The sequence below is a fragment of the Bufo bufo genome, chromosome 11, assembly GCF_905171765.1.
Source record: "Bufo bufo chromosome 11, aBufBuf1.1, whole genome shotgun sequence".
NCBI classification, from domain to species: domain Eukaryota; kingdom Metazoa; phylum Chordata; class Amphibia; order Anura; family Bufonidae; genus Bufo; species Bufo bufo.
This window is the reverse complement of record NC_053399.1, coordinates 38,704,890-38,721,810: the sequence shown is the minus strand read 5'-3', so window position 1 is coordinate 38,721,810 and position 16,921 is coordinate 38,704,890. Positions and strand designations below refer to the sequence as shown.

The 16,921-nt window shown below is 43.2% G+C and overlaps 1 protein-coding gene across 5 annotated transcripts in view; it reads right to left on the bottom strand.

Annotated features, from left to right (window-relative positions):
• Positions 1–16,921, bottom strand: part of DPF3 (double PHD fingers 3) — a 256,142-nt gene that overhangs the window by 75,838 nt on the left and 163,383 nt on the right. For all 5 annotated transcript variants that reach the window (XM_040411509.1, XM_040411510.1, XM_040411514.1 and 2 more), the window contains exon 6: positions 9,877–9,943. In XM_040411509.1, coding sequence (XP_040267443.1) covers positions 9,877–9,943 — 67 coding nt within the window. The remainder of the gene's footprint in view (positions 1–9,876; positions 9,944–16,921) is intronic.

Genomic DNA, 16,921 nt, shown 5'->3' with positions numbered 1-16,921 from the left:
CCAACAATGGAATCTCCTAAAAAGAGTCCCCATTTTGGAAACTACACCCCTCAAGGAATTTAGAAACACTTGGCTGTGAAAATGAAAAATTTCATTTTTTACAATAAAATGTTGCATTAGCACCAAATGTTTCATTTTCCCAAGGGGTGATAGGAGAAAGTGCACCAACACAATTAGTTATGCATTATTTCCTGAATACGGCAACACCCCATATGTGGTCATAAACTGCTGTTTGGGGATATGCAGCATTTAGAAGGGAATGAGCCATACCTGGATTATGTGTAGTTAGTTTTTCATTTTTTTTAATCAATTATAAATGAGAGGATATCGGAAAAGGCAATTTATTTTTATTTACATTTTAACATTTAACTTTTTTTTGTTTTACACTTGAAGATCCAGTGGGGCTGATGGCTTTACTACACTCTGCTAGACCTCAGGGTCTTTCAGGCTTTAGTACATGGTAAGCCTGGTTGTCTTTGTAAGGCGTCCTATGAGAAGGAGAGAGTTTGCAGGACAAACAAGTCGCAGCCAATAATGTGTGATAATACAACAAACACCAATTTGAGAGCACACATATTCAAAATATCATTTATTTTATTATGTACCATAATTACATTATAGACACGCCCCCAAGAGGAAGCGACGGCGAAACGTACGTTGGGGTGGTGTGTCTCCTGATCGCTGGTTGGTATCCCCACAGTTGTGTCCATGTATGTGTATGCTATTAGGCTGCTCAAGAGTAATAGTGTGTTGGAGACTTGTTGTTAGCATTCCCGGAGGGGGGTGCAGGCACCTGTCTCAATTACACAGCTAGGCATTGTGCCTTCTGAGTTTGAGTGCTGTTGATGGATGCTGGGTGTGTGTTGGATCCAGGCAGTGTTTGTTACTTAACCATGATGGTTATAATTTGATGTTATTGCCTTTGTGTCCTTACCGGTTCAGTGTAATCGGGGGACACACATTGTTTCCATAGTCTCTCCTGCATAATCTGTCCCGTATGGGTTTTATTGTTCCTATAATGCAATTATGGTATATGATAAAATATATATGATATTTTGAATATGTGTGCTCTTAAATTGGTGTTTGTAGGAATATATCACTTGTATAACTATATTTTCTCTAGGGAAAGGACAGCCACCTATCAACAGAATCTACCCTGCCATCCTACTTTTAGGCCTGCCATTACATTGCATCCAGTTATGTAAGGTGGGTATATCCAATGATACCTCATGGAGGTTGTATGTTTGTTTAACTGCATTGGTAAAAAAAAAGTATTTGAGTCCACAAACACCCAAAGATCTGGGAGCTACAAAAAGTGGTCAACAACTAATTTTGACTGCTTTTGGTTGTGCTTTTGTCACATTACAATCTCCTGTATGGTGTTACAGTGGATTAACCTTGTATACGACTTATACAAAGACTTATTGTCCAGAAGTTACAATAGTGTTGTATCTAGGGCTGCAGCTAACGATTATTTGAATAATCGATTGGTTGTCGATAATTTCATCGATTAATCGGTTAATCGGGGAAAAACACCAAAATGACAAAAAAAAAGGGGGTTTATATGATTTTACTTGAAAAATTATGTTCAAAGGCCATATTAAAACAAATTGTGGATGGCACTGTTATGGGGGATCTGTGGATGACACTATTATAGGGGATCTGTGGATCAGGGCTCCAGATGGCGACCAAAATGGTCGCAAATGCGACCTAGCATTGCTAAATGGCGACAAGACTTTGTAGTCTTGTTGCCATTTGCGCCTAGACCCGCCGCTGCTCTGCCGCTTTCACAAACTGACATGGCACGCGCTGCTCTCAGCGCGGCCATGTTCTCAACAACACAGGGGAGAAGGAGGCAGTCCCTCCCCCCTCTACTGCTGCCACCAATGGGCTGATAGCAGGGAGGAGGAGGGGAGGGGCTATGGCCACTGCACCACCAATGAATATCGTTTATGCTTACAATACAAACGCAGGCTGCCATGCGGGTGCCGGACATATCCCATACCCGGCACCCAGCCTCTATGACTGCGCGCTGCGAGCCGCCGCTATTAACCCCCTAGGTGCCGCACCGGAGGGGTTAATAGCAGCGGATCGCAGCGCGCAGTCATAGAGGCTGGGTGCCGGGTATGGGATATGTCCGGCACCCACATGGAAGCCTGCGTTTGTATTGTAAGCATAAACGATATTCATTGGTGGTGCAGTGGCCATAGCCCCTCCCCTCCTCCCTGCTATCAGCCCATTGGTGGCAGCAGCAGTACAGGGGGGAGGGACCGCCTCCTTCTCCAACTGCGGGGACACTTACAGTATATTTCCCTATCGCCGATGTGGCATGCACCGACAATTAGGAGGATGAGCGTCGGCGCCGACGATACGAGGTGGATGTGTCACATTTGGCATACGTACGCCGTTACGGGGTATGCAGTTATGTCTACTGTACACAGTACGTGTGTGGCCTCATGAAAAATACATTAACCACGCGTGTGCTGGCGGAGGAGAGCGAGGGTGGCTCCTCCACAATTCATCCCAGCTGCCAAACTGTTTGGGTTCTGGGATTTACTGGCCTTTCATTCAGCCACAGTAATAGGTGCCAGCTATCCCGGGGCTCGCAGTGTACAGCAGGATGCTGCATGCGTGTGCCCGGTCTGTGTGCAGGCGTCTTTGTACGTCAATGTTTATATGCGGTTCTCCGCCATGCACTGTCCTCCGGTACTATACTGTCTCTACTCATGACCCAGAACACATAGGGTTTATCTATACCGCCATCTGCTTCTGTGCCAGTGTGGAAAAGTACATGGGCTGTCACCCATGTGATGCCTATAGTATGCCCCTTGTAGTGTACCCATCCACAGTATTATAAATTAGAATCATTGATGGTGCAGTGCCCCCCCCCCCCCCAAGTATTATCATTGGTGGCAGTTCTGATCGGAGCCCCAGCAGTGTAAGCCTGGGGCTCCGATCAATTACCATGGCAGCCAGGACGCTATTGAAGCCCTGGCTGCCATAGTCAGCTCCCTGCTGTTGAGTGCACAAAGCACAGGGCAGCAGGGAGAGTGTGAGGTCCTATTCACCCTGATAGAGCTCAACATTTTGGCATCGTGACAACCCTAGGTAAGACATGTTTTTTTTAATTTTTATTATACCGTAGTTATATGTATTATAAATTTGGCGACTAAAAATTACAATTTGGCTCCTAAATTTTTCAGGTTAGGAGCCAATGGCTCCTTGATATTTATTTTAGTCTGGAGCCCTGTGGATGGCACTGTTATGGGGGTCTGTGGATGGCGCTCTTATGGGGGTCTGTGGATGGCGCTCTTATGGGGGGGGATCTGTGGATGGCACTGTTATGGGGATCTGTGGATGGCGCTGTTTTGGGGGGGGATCTGTGGATTGCGCGGTTATGGGGGGGGGGATCTGTGGATGGCGCTGTTATGGGAGGGATCTGTGGATGGCGCTGTTATGGGGGGATCTGTGGATGGCGCTGTTATGGGGGGGGATCTGTGGATGGCGCTGTTATGGGGGGGATCTGTGGATGGCGCTGTTATGGGGATCTGTGGATGGCGCTGTTATGGGGGGGATCTGTGGATGGCGCTGTTATGGGGGGGGATCTGTGGATGGCCCTGTTATGTGGGGGATTCGTGGATGGCACTGTTATGGAGGGGATCTGTGGATGGCACTGTTATGGGGAGGGGGATCTGTGCACTGTTATGGGGAGGGGGATCTGTGCACTGTTATGGGAAGGGGGATCTGTGGATGACACTGATATGGGGGGGGGGATCTATGGATGACACTATATAGCATCTTATGCTATATGTGTCATCCACAGATCTCCCCCATAACAGTGCCATCCACAGATCCCCCTCCACATAGCAGTGCACAGATCCCCCTCCCCATACCAGTGCCATCCACAGATCCCCCTCCCCATAACAGTGTCATCCACAGATCCCCCTCCCATAACAGCCCCGGCCCCGCACAGCGGTAGACTATTCTGGCAGTAACTTTTACTCAGTGCATCTTTATTACCTTACAATGAAGCTCCGGTAACAGGCAGAGCGGGCGACGGCGTACCGTCACTCACTCACGTGACGCGCCTGCTCCGCCCACTTTATAAATGAAGCAGGCGGAGCAGGCGCGTCACGTGAGTGAGTGACGTTACGCCGCCGCCCGCTCTGCCTGTTTCTGGAGCTTTATTGTAAGGAAATAAAGATGCGCTGATTCAAAGTTCAAGGACCCGCAGGCATAGCGCCTGACCGCCCGCTCCCGCCTGCATAGCCACGATTATTCGATAACGGGATTTGTCGACAACGAATCCAGTTATCGAATATTATCGATAACGTTGATTAATCGTTGCAGCCCTAGTTGTATCTAATGAATGGATAAGAAAAAGCCCTGCCTAGCTAGCACACCAATTATAGGGAAACCTGCCCTATTCGGGGATGTCACCACAAACAGTGACTGTCTGTACAGAATTGCATTTTATCACTTTTTAGATGGTACCTGTACCCAGCAGGAGTTCCTAGGTGGCTATCGTTGCCCTACAGAAAACATAGTTTGCAGGTCATAGATATCAAATGAGTTTTTCTACCTTCCATTACCCGACGAGGTCTTATAAGCTTGGCTGTACATTGACAATTATGGTTGCTAGATGATTATTATGCTGATTGTTAAACAGTGTACAAAATTAATCTAGTCTGAATAGGCTAGTTATTACTATGCTGATGACCGAGAATGGCTCCCGCTCACACCTGGTGATCACCTCAGTAGGGTAAGTTACAAACTTCAATTATCATGGAAGTAATTATTGTCAATTGCAAATGTTCACTTCTGGTCATTTGCATCAAGTAATTAGTGCTAGCTGTGGTCAAAATTAATCAAATCACGCGTGATGTTACCGCATGAAAACCAAGGCTAGGGCTTATATTTTTTTGGCTTCTGTATTTGAATGATATTTCAAAAGCAGTGTCTATTTTTTTGCTCCATAAATTAAAGGGAACGTGTCAGCTTCCATATGCATTATGTATTGATAGACCTGCTGATTTCAGTGGTCTGCCACTCCAGTGATTGCATGGAGGTTGTAGATTACTGACCTGCTAAAGCACATGCCATTGCTGCGAGAGTGATTAGGACAATAAATCATGCTGCCCCTATTTCCAAAAATGATTGACAGTTTTCTTTCTTGTTGAGCATAGGAAACAAGACTGTCAATCACTGTGTGGAGGCGGGGCAGCATGCTTAATCTGACTCATCTCTCTCGCAGTGCTGACACATGTTGCATGCTTTAGCGCAGGCATGGCCAACCTGTGGCTCTCCAGCTGTTGTAAAACTACAATTCCCACCATGCCATGCTGTAGGCTGATAGCTGTTGGCAGTCTGGGCATGCTGGGAGTTGTAGTTTTGCAACATCTGGAGAGCCTCAGGTTGGCCATCCCTGCTGAAATCAGCAAGTCTGTCACTGTACTCAGTGAGGGTTGCATACATGAGCTGACAGCTTCTCTTTAACAAGCATAACCTCTTGTGTTCTGACCTGTAGGGGGCTATAAATTGTCAAGGTGCTCATATCTGATTCTGCTTTTTATTTTATTTTTAAATGTACAGGAGAGTAGATTTCCTAAATGCAAACATTTTGAATATGAGGGGGAAAAGCCTTCCAACAATTAAATTGCCTTCCCGTAACCATAACTTTTTTTTATTTTTCTATTCACATAGCCGTATGAAGGCTTTTTTTTGACGGACAAGTTTCAATTTCTAATGGCACCATTTAATATAGCATATAATGTAGTGGGAAACAGGAAAAAAAAATTGGCATTTGAAAAAAACAAACCCCACAATTCCGCCAAAGTTTTATGGGTTTTGTTTTTACGGCATTCACTATACTGTAAAACTGACTCCAGGTCAATATGATCACAGTGATACCACAAATTTATAGTTTTTCTTGTGTTTTAATACCAAAAAAATAAAATAACTTTTGACCCCCCAAAATGTTTATGTGTCCATGTGTGGGGGCTCATTTTTGAGGGATGGTCTGTAGTTTTTGTTAATACCATTTTGAGGTGTGTATGACTTTTTCATTACTTTTTATTTGATTTACAGGCCTTTTGTGCATGCGGCAGTGCCCATGAAGTTGATTATTTTTTTTTAATGCTTAACTATTTTTATTTTGGGGAAAGGGGAGAGTGATTTGAATTTTTATATAACTTTTTTTTTTAAACTTTTTTTTATAGATCCCCAAGTGGACCACAATATGCAATCATCAGATTGCAATTTGTGTAGGGTAACGGTGTTTTCTCCATTATAATATACAGAAATAGCTATATTACAAGTCCGTTTTGCCTCCTACTGGCCTAAATTGTAAAAGAAAAGTAATGAGCGCAGGGCAAAGGCATTTTTTGGAGATCCGGTGACGTACCGGGGCTCTCCATGGGGCTGCCAGGAAGCCTGGTGATGTCACCGGCACTGATGGGCGGGATTTAGCGCTGCCCTAGCCAGTAAAGCGGCCATCAGAGCCAGTGACGTCACCGAACACACTGCTGGGTGGAAGTTTCCGCCCGGCTTTGTGTTATTGATAACAAAAGAGACCTTGCCCTGCGCGATTTAGCGCAGGGCAAGGGAGCGCATCGGAGCATAAGATGCTCCGATGCTAGCCTCAGGGGGGCTGTCTGGGTGAAAATAAGGGTATGTCCGGGTTCAGCTCTGAACCCGGACAACCCCTTTGAGCTATGAGCCTCTACAATTCTGGCAATACCAAATACAGGGAGTGCAGAATTATTAGGCAAATGAGTATTTTGACCACATCATCCTCTTTATGCATGTTGTCTTACTCCAAGCTGTATAGGCTCAAAAGCCTACTACCAATTAAGCATATTAGGTGATGTGCATCTCTGTAATGAGAAGGGGTGTGGTCTAATGACATCAACACCCTATATCAGGTGTGCATAATTATTAGGCAACTTCCTTTCCTTTGGCAAAATGGGTCAAAAGAAGGACTTGACAGGCTCAGAAAAGTCAAAAATAGTGAGATATCTTGCAGAGGGATGCAGCACTCTTAAAATTGCAAAGCTTCTGAAGCGTGATCATCGAACAATCAAGCGTTTCATTCAAAATAGTCAACAGGGTCGCAAAAAGCGTGTGGAAAAACCAAGGCGCAAAATAACTGCCCATGAACTGAGAAAAGTCAAGCGTGCAGCTGCCAAGATGCCACTTGCCACCAGTTTGGCCATATTTCAGAGCTGCAACATCACTGGAGTGCCCAAAAGCACAAGGTGTGCAATACTCAGAGACATGGCCAAGGTAAGAAAGGCTGAAAGACGACCACCACTGAACAAGACACACAAGCTGAAACGTCAAGACTGGGCCAAGAAATATCTCAAGACTGATTTTTCTAAGGTTTTATGGACTGATGAAATGAGAGTGAGTCTTGATGGGCCAGATGGATGGGCCCGTGGCTGGATTGGTAAAGGGCAGAGAGCTCCAGTCCGACTCAGACGCCAGCAAGGTGGAGGTGGAGTACTGGTTTGGGCTGGTATCATCAAAGATGAGCTTGTGGGGCCTTTTCAGGTTGAGGATGGAGTCAAGCTCAACTCCCAGTCCTACTGCCAGTTTCTGGAAGACACCTTCTTCAAGCAGTGGTACAGGAAGAAGTCTGCATCCTTCAAGAAAAACATGATTTTCATGCAGGACAATGCTCCATCACACGCGTCCAAGTACTCCACAGCGTGGCTGGCAAGAAAGGGTATAAAAGAAGAAAATCTAATGACTAATCTAATGTTCACCTGATCTGAACCCCATTGAGAACCTGTGGTCCATCATCAAATGTGAGATTTACAAGGAGGGAAAACAGTACACCTCTCTGAACAGTGTCTGGGAGGCTGTGGTTGCTGCTGCACGCAATGTTGATGGTGAACAGATCAAAACACTGACAGAATCCATGGATGGCAGGCTTTTGAGTGTCCTTGCAAAGAAAGGTGGCTATATTGGTCACTGATTTGTTTTTGTTTTGTTTTTGAATGTCAGAAATGTATATTTGTGAATGTTGAGATGTTATATTGGTTTCACTGGTAAAAATAAATAATTGATATGGGTATATATTTGTTTTTTGTTAAGTTGCCTAATAATTATGCACAGTAATAGTCACCTGCACACACAGATATCCCCCTAAAATAGCTAAAACTAAAAACAAACTAAAAACTACTTCCAAAAATATTCAGCTTTGATATTAATGAGTTTTTTGGGTTCATTGAGAACATGGTTGTTGTTCAATAATAAAATTAATCCTCAAAAATACAACTTGCCTAATAATTCTGCACTCCCTGTATGTATAATTACCCCACAGACCTATCCAGGTAGAGTTTCTTACATACTTTATCAACTGTGCATTCATGGGGCCATTATTTATGGTCAAATATTTTACTTCCGGCACCATAAAAGCAATTTACATAGTATGCAAGGATAACATATAAAACCAATTTATGTCAACGTCCCAAAATAATTAAAGTTCAAATATTAAGAAAAAAAAAATCAAGGCATCATTTCTGATAAAATAATATACTCACCTATTTCATTCCCCACCTATTCTATCACTGTCACTCAGGTCCTTCCCACCACTGCAGCTATGACATCATTGTATACCCTGGACACCGCACATACGATGATTGAGGCCAGTAATTGACTGCAGAAGTCGTGTAGGGTATACAGGGACATGATAACTGCAGCCTAACAAACAGAGCCTGGTGGAGAGGATCGGAGAAGCTTGGAAGTGGCAGAGGATGAAATAAGTGAGTATACATTATTTTACCATAAATGCTGCCTTAGCGGACATGCAGGTGAGAGGCTGCCACTCTGGTCCATTCACTTTGTCTATGTCAAATATACAAAGAAACTTTAGGCCTGCTGACCTGTCACCTTCAAAATGAGACCAGTGAGAACTAACTGTCCTTTACAGCCAAACAGGAGAGAGCATGTTACAGTACACTTCAAATAACAGCAAAATTAGAGTTATTATTATATAGAGCATTATTATATGCAGACTACATATGGAAGTACATTTAGTTATACTGCAATGCAAGTTAACTAAAGGGTCTTTTGTGACTATTCCCCCACTAAGAAAGACAATATAGCAATATTTTATAATGTTATCAGGTGAAAGGTATAGAAGGCTATACTACATGGCCAAACGTGGGTTCGACCAATTTAGGCTATGTTCACAAGTGGAATATGTTGTCACAAAATAAGCAACAGAAATAGAAAGAGTGGTTCCTCTAAAAGCTGATGCCATGACATTTTTTTACTTGATAGAAGCACTGATCTAACTGGAAAGAACTACAAGCATTGCTAAAGAATCACATACAGCCAAGTAGACAGTAGCGTTCTAAAGTCTTGTGTGATTTGGCATAGGAGATGACCTCAAGCCCATCAAAGACTTTCAGTATGAATAAAACACTGCCTGCAAGCCCGGCTTTGTTGCCAACATCAGTGCCCAACCTCACTAATGCTCTTATGGCACGTTAATTACAAGTTACATAGAGTTGATCATATTTTTGGTGATTAGAATTTAAAAATTTGAAGGATGCATTTAATAGTTTGGTTGCTTTTAAACTTTTTTCTACATTCTTTGAGTACTATAGTTTATGGTATATTACTATTTACAGACTAACTGGCACCTGGCTGCATACTAAAACTAAGATATACTGATATCAGACACAGACACTTAATGAAGCTAAAAGTCACAGACATGTCAAGCTGCATCAGAACAATTTTATCACGTACAGCATGATTTAAACGTTTTTAGACGGAAAATATAGCCAGCGTAGGAATAGTTAAAACACACAAGCAACATAATGCAAGTGACTGCTAGTACATAGTACATCAGGATATGTTACTTACTGTCACATACGTAAGGTTTATCCTGCTCATCAAAAGAAGTATCGTTCCTCCTCCTGCCACCACGAGCCTAAAATGTACACACACTTTTTTACAAAGCAAATAAAGACCCCAGAGGGACTATAGCTTAGGTAAGTTAATTAATTAATTTATTTTATGCACTTATATAGCGTTACGATATTCCGCAGCGCTTTACAAACATTAGCATCCAACTGTCCCCAATGGGGCTCACAATCTAAGGTCCTATCAGTATAACTTTGGAGGAAATCGGAGTACCCGGAGGAAACCCACGCAAAGAGCGTGGATAGAGAGAGCATACAAACTCCATGCAGATGTTTTCCTTGGTCGGATTTGAACCTAGGACCACAGCGCTGCAAGGCACCAGTGCTAACCACTGAGCCACTGTGCTGCCCATATTAATGTTTGCAACATAGCAGTAAACATCAGTCAGGCATATGCCAGACTGATTAGGCTACTTTCACACTTGCGCTTTCCCTTTCTGCTAATGAGATTTATCATAGGATCTCAATAGCGGGGGAAAACTTTTCCATTTTGTCCCCATTAATTGGGGACAAAACTGAACTGAATAAAACAGAGTGCATTCTGTTCCATTTGGTTGCGTCCCCATCGCGGACAGAATAACACTGCAAGCAGAGTTTTTCTGTCCGCAATGTGGGGCGGAGAAAGACGGATCATGACTCACAATATAAGTCGATGGGGACAGATCCAGTTTCTCGGACACAATAGAAAACGGAACCGACCACCATTAACTTTCAGTGGAGTTCATGACGGATCCGTCTTGGCAATGTTAAAGATAATACACCCGGATCCGTTCATAACGGATGCAGGCGGTTGTATTATCATGACGGAGACATTTTTGCGGAACCCTGCCGGATCCAGCAAAAACATTTGTGTGAAAGTAGCCTTAGTCAGCCTCCCTCTAGTAATCCATTAAAATATACTTTATTAGATTCTAATTTTAAAAATAAAAGATGTGCGGGTCAAAACAGTGCTCTTTAAAACACATCAGTCCCTGTGATGTAGATTAGTATATTTATAGCTACTAGACTGATGGCTGCCACCATTCCCTACTGAATATTTTGTTAATATAGTCTAAACCAGGGATCTGGATCCAATGTTTATGACTTAATAGTACAAACCGGATTCCAAAAAAGTTGGGACACTAAACAAATTGTGAATAAAAACTGAATGCAATGATGTGGAGATGGCAAATGTCAATATTATATTTGTAATAGAACGTAGATGACAGATCAAACGTTTAATCCGAGTAAATGTATCATTTTAAAGGAAAAATACATTGATTCCAATTTTCACGGTGTCAACAAATCCCCAAAAAGTTGGGACAAGTAGCAATAAGAGGCTGGAAAAAGTAAATTTGAGCATAACGAAGAGCTGGAAGACCAATTAACACTAATTAGGTCAATTGGCAACATGATTGGGTATAAAAAGAGCTTCTCAGAGTGGCAGTGTCTCTCAGAAGCCAAGATGGGTAGAGGATCACCAATTCCCACAATGTTGCGCAGAAAGATAGTGGAGCAATATCAGAAAGGTGTTACCCAGCGAAAAATTGCAAAGACTTTGCATCTATCATCATCAACTGTGCATAACATCATCCGAAGATTCAGAGAATCTGGAACAATCTCTGTGCGTAAGGGTCAAGGCCGTAAAACCATACTGGATGCCCGTGATCTCCGGGCCCTTAAACGACACTGCACCACAAACAGGAATGCTACTGTAAAGGAAATCACAGAATGGGCTCAGGAATACTTCCAGAAACCATTGTCAGTGAACACAATCCACCGTGCCATCCGCCGTTGCCAGCTGAAACTCTACAGTGCAAAGAAGAAGCCATTTCTAAGCAAGATCCACAAGCTCAGGCGTTTTCACTGGGCCAGGGATCATTTAAAATGGAGTGTGGCAAAATGGAAGACTGTTCTGTGGTCAGACGAGTCACGATTCGAAGTTCTTTTTGGAAATCTGGGACGCCATGTCATCCGGACCAAAGAGGACAAGGACAACCCAAGTTGTTATCAACGCTCAGTTCAGAAGCCTGCATCTCTGATGGTATGGGGTTGCATGAGTGCGTGTGGCATGGGCAGCTTGCATGTCTGGAAAGGCACCATCAATGCAGAAAAATATATTCAGGTTCTAGAACAACATATGCTCCCATCCAGACGTCATCTCTTTCAGGGAAGACCTGCATTTTTCAACAAGATAATGCCAGACCACATTCTGCATCAATCACAACATCATGGCTGCGTAGGAGAAGGATCCGGGTACTGAAATGGCCAGTCTGCAGTCCAGATCTTTCACCTATAGAGAACATTTGGCACATCATAAAGAGGAAGGTGCAACAAAGAAGGCCCAAGACGATTGAACAGTTAGAGGCCTGTATTAGACAAGAATGGGAGAGCATTCCTATTTCTAAACTTGAGAAACTGGTCTCCTCGGTCCCCAGACGTCTGAGTGTTGTAAGAAGAAGGGGAGATGCCACACAGTGGTGAAAATGGCCTTGTCCCAACTTTTTGGGGATTTGTTGACACCATGAAATTCTGATTCAACATATTTTTCCCTTAAAATGGTACATTTTCTCAGTTTAAACTTTTGTTCGTGATTTATGTTCTATTCTGAATTGCATTCAGTTTTTATTCACGATTTGTATAGTGTCCCAACTTTTTTGGAATCCGGTTTGTAGATGGTACCCGTGCAAGTAAAATATCCACATGCCCTCCCGACATATTTTGCTGCCAGGGCAGCATCATCAGGCGACTATGGACAACAGCAGTTTTGGCAAAGCAATGCCGGACCATGCATACTATATATAGACTGGCTCAATACTGTCATCACTATGCTGCTGTCTCATATCAAAAGTGTCATATTTTCCAGTTGAGAATGTTGCGTACCTAGGACCACGCAACTGCTGTGGGACCAGGCACGGAACTTGTTCTTCTCTTCCCCACATGAAAACACTGCATTTTCATGCAGCCGCCACTAGGGGGAGCTCAATGCAAAGAGGTAATTACAACTTCTATGTTAGTTGTATTAACTGCTATGCACTGAGCTCCACCTAGTGGTGGCTGCAGATAGACAGCTAGCTTTGTAATAGAAGAGAAAAGGGATTTATAAGTGTATTTACAATGAAATAAACGGATGGGCGGCTCAACACCTGGATGGAAGTATACACTCACATTTTATCTCTATTATTGGATTAAATTGCTGCTATATTCTTCTCCAGAAGGTGGTGTGCCTGCTCGTTCATTTGATTATAAGTGTATTTATGCCAGCTTTCTTGTGTAAATATGTTCATAAATCAGCACCATATTTTTAAAGCACCTATTCCACTTTTTCCAACAAAAAAGTTGGATAGCACAGGTAAGACCAAAGATAACTTTTTATGACAATTTGAATGTAATTAAAATTTCATTAACTTGATTGAATAAACGTAAATTTGTCAGAAATCTGGAGTGCTGTGCATGTTCTGCATTGTTCTGGGAGTGATTGATGCACATACAATGAGAAACTAGGTGTAGGGGCCCATACTAAGTTTTGCTAGGTGGCCCTAGGAGACTTGTGTATGCTTCTGAACATGCTATAAAGATATGCCCATGGGGGCAGTACCACTAGTTATTACTGGCTAGAGCGTCTGGTCACCTAAGGATGCTACAAGATGGGGTGGTGTCAATAAGTCATATGCTCATAGCTGAAATCATGTGATCTTTTAATGCTTCTGGCTTACATGTTTCCAGTTTAATAGGCAGCATTACGGTCACATGACCAGCATCACCCTCTGTCACTTCCATTTTGCGACCAGTATTGTGGTCACGTGACCGCACTGGATAAACCTCTCAAGTTTACAGCTGACCTTGCATTCATGTGATCGGATTGAACCACTTTGCCCCATGTGATCGGATTGAACCACTTTGCCCTATCATAACACATAATGTGTCAATCAGGAGGTTTTAACCATTTACCACGTGATAAAGATACTGTTATAACATAATTAGGCTACTTTCACACTTGCGTTCGGAGCGGATCCGTCTGGTGTCTGCACAGACGGATCCGCTCCTATAATGCAAACGCTTGCATCCGTAGTAATGCAAGCGTTTGCATTACTAGTAAAGAAAATCTGTAAAAGAAAACCAAAGGAAAGTGTAAAATATTTTCTTATTACCAAACTGAACCATTATTTAGGGTTCATAGATATGATGGATCAATATTAAATATGTGTATAATTTGCCATGCAGTGTTATATAAATATTAATATAAGCCTTCTTTCTATCTATCACATGTATTGATGGATCATATCTAAGATTAAGTCATCTCACAACAGGCACGACTGATCAGAAAAGATATAGGATCGATCAATTCATGAATTGCTCATCCACTGGAGTGGTGTATGTCATGGTGTATGTTCCCTGTCACGGACTAGAGTGGTGGTAACTCTAATCCGTGTGATGATAACTTAACTGAGCAGGTCACCTCCTAGCGCATCCCTAATCTGACCCTGACTCCTAGCTGTATGAGCCGACCTTGATGGTAGGAGGGCTCATACTCAGGAACCTGGCTTCCCTACTAGCCCTGGACAGATCCCTGAGCTAGGAGCTGGATAAGACCACCTGTTCCTCCTGGATACGGACGAACAGGAGTTGAAACTGGCCAAGCTGCAAAGGGAGAGAAACATCAACAGCCTATGGATATGGCAGGAGAGTGAAAGACTTCCACCCCTACCTGCCACAGACACACTGACTGGATCCCGTGCTCAACTGCTGATGTCCACACCCAACATAAAAGGACACAGCACACACACATAAACACACAGGAACCCAGATCCATAGGTGCAATAATAACAGGCACCACATAAACATAAAATAACATCACGTATAAACTTATGACCACAAGGATGGCCCTCACTGGCAGATGGTATAAACCAGGAGGATGACATCAGCTAACCATGGCTGAAGTACCCCTCAGAGTCTGGCATCCAGCAGGAGCTAAATAGCCCCAAGTGGCCACATCCACACACACACCCAGTGTTCACACACTAAGAAGGGAGTTAACCCTTCCTACACCAGGCAAGGGAAAAGCCACATAAAGGGGAAGTGTACAATAAACAATTACACTGCAGCTGTTACCGCAGGCAATGACATGCGTGGCAACCATGTCCTGGGAGTCAGCCAGAAGGCCGAGACACTGCCACCACATGTACACAATACCACACGTTGCCACGGGCAGCCACAAGTGAAGGGAAGTGTCACAGTGCACACATACATAAACCTCGTGCACACCAGACATAGAAAGTGCAGACATATATATACACACACACACACACACACACCGAACCAGGTGTAACCGCATGCACTTGACAGCAAGCTGCCTAGCAACAGCTCAGGCTGCTATACTGCCAAGTACAAACATGTTGCCAGCGGCAACCACATGTGAGGCAACATACCAGCAGCCCTCACCATGTGGTTGACAATAAAACCAAACCGCAGGCAACTGCCTGCGGATCCAGAAGTCATGACATTCCCCTGCCCAAAGCTTTGTGGGCAAAACTTTTCCACAGCTACGCCGTCGGATATTACAATATACTGGCACATCCTGTGGAAGCCTTATTGAGCCATTCTCCAGATGCATGAGAATTTGCCATCCTGCGAATCAATTTAATTTGAAATTCTGGAGACTTCAGTGTTTACTAGGACCCAAAAAAAAAGGTGAAATTGATTTTTCGTCTAAAATCCTGAACCAGAAGCAGTGTAGGGAGCAGACTAGCACTTGTCAATATTTTACTTGCATACATACCCTCTTCTAATAAGTCATAAACAGGGGATCTGGAACCCTGGTTTAAACTATATTCAGTAGAGAATGGTGGCAGCTAGTGTTGAGTGAAGCTTGCTTCGGATGCTTCATCTGAAGTTGCTTCGTTCAAAACTTCGGACTAATACTACAGTATTAGAATGCATGGGTTCTGATGAGCCGTGGCTTCGGATCCGAGGTACTAGTCAGAACCAAAGCCACGGTTTCAAGTTTTAAAATGGTTTTCCACTTTAAAAATCTACTACCGAAGTTATTCAACGAAGTCACGGGCGACTTTGTGAATAACTTACTTCGGCTCATCAGAGCCCATACATTCTAATACTGTATGGAGACGAATCTCTGTACAGTATTACTCCGAAGTTTTGAAAGAAGCAACTTCAGATGAAGCATTCGAAGCTCGCTTCGCTCAACACTAGTGGCAGCCACAGGGCTGTCTTTAATATTGATTGGACCCTGGGCAAGAATTTACTTGGGCCCCCTGGATCCCACCTTCCCACATCCTAGCATGCAATCACACCCTCCACCACAACACACACACACACACACACAAAAAAAAATCCACACACCTCGTAGAGTAGTAAACTTTAAAAATTATGAGTGGCCACCAAAGGTGTTCCTTGGTAGTAAAAGGCAGTGTTTACATTAAAAAGCCTGCAGAGACATGCTGTAGACACCAGAACTACTACGTTTAGCTGTTGTGGTTCTGGTGACTATAGTGTCCCTTAATATAGAGAAATAAAAAAGAATCAGCACAAAAGTATCAAATAAAATGGCTGTATCATTATTCTAAAAATTAAAAAAACACAACTTCTGACACAAATATATTAGTATTTTGCAGATTACTTTTTTTTTTTTTTTACAATGTGTAGATACCGTAGTACTGTACTACTAACCCCTCCATCCACCCCTACATACAGGGTAATACAGCGCCACATACCTCTTACATCCAGTGACGTCTCTTTGATGTAGATGTTCACTTTCCTAATCTTCTCCTTTCAGACTTTCAGACCAGACACCATTTTCAGCCATTTCTCGTCTCTGCAGTTTGACAAACAAAATCTTAGTTTACTACTTTTCCATCATCCTCCCATCTTCCGGACAAATCATCCTACCACCCCCAATACTGTACTGCAGAAACAGATAAACCCCCTGATAGTAGTAGTACCATGCCGATTGTGCCCTTCAATAATTATTGGCACCCAGTGCCCTAAAA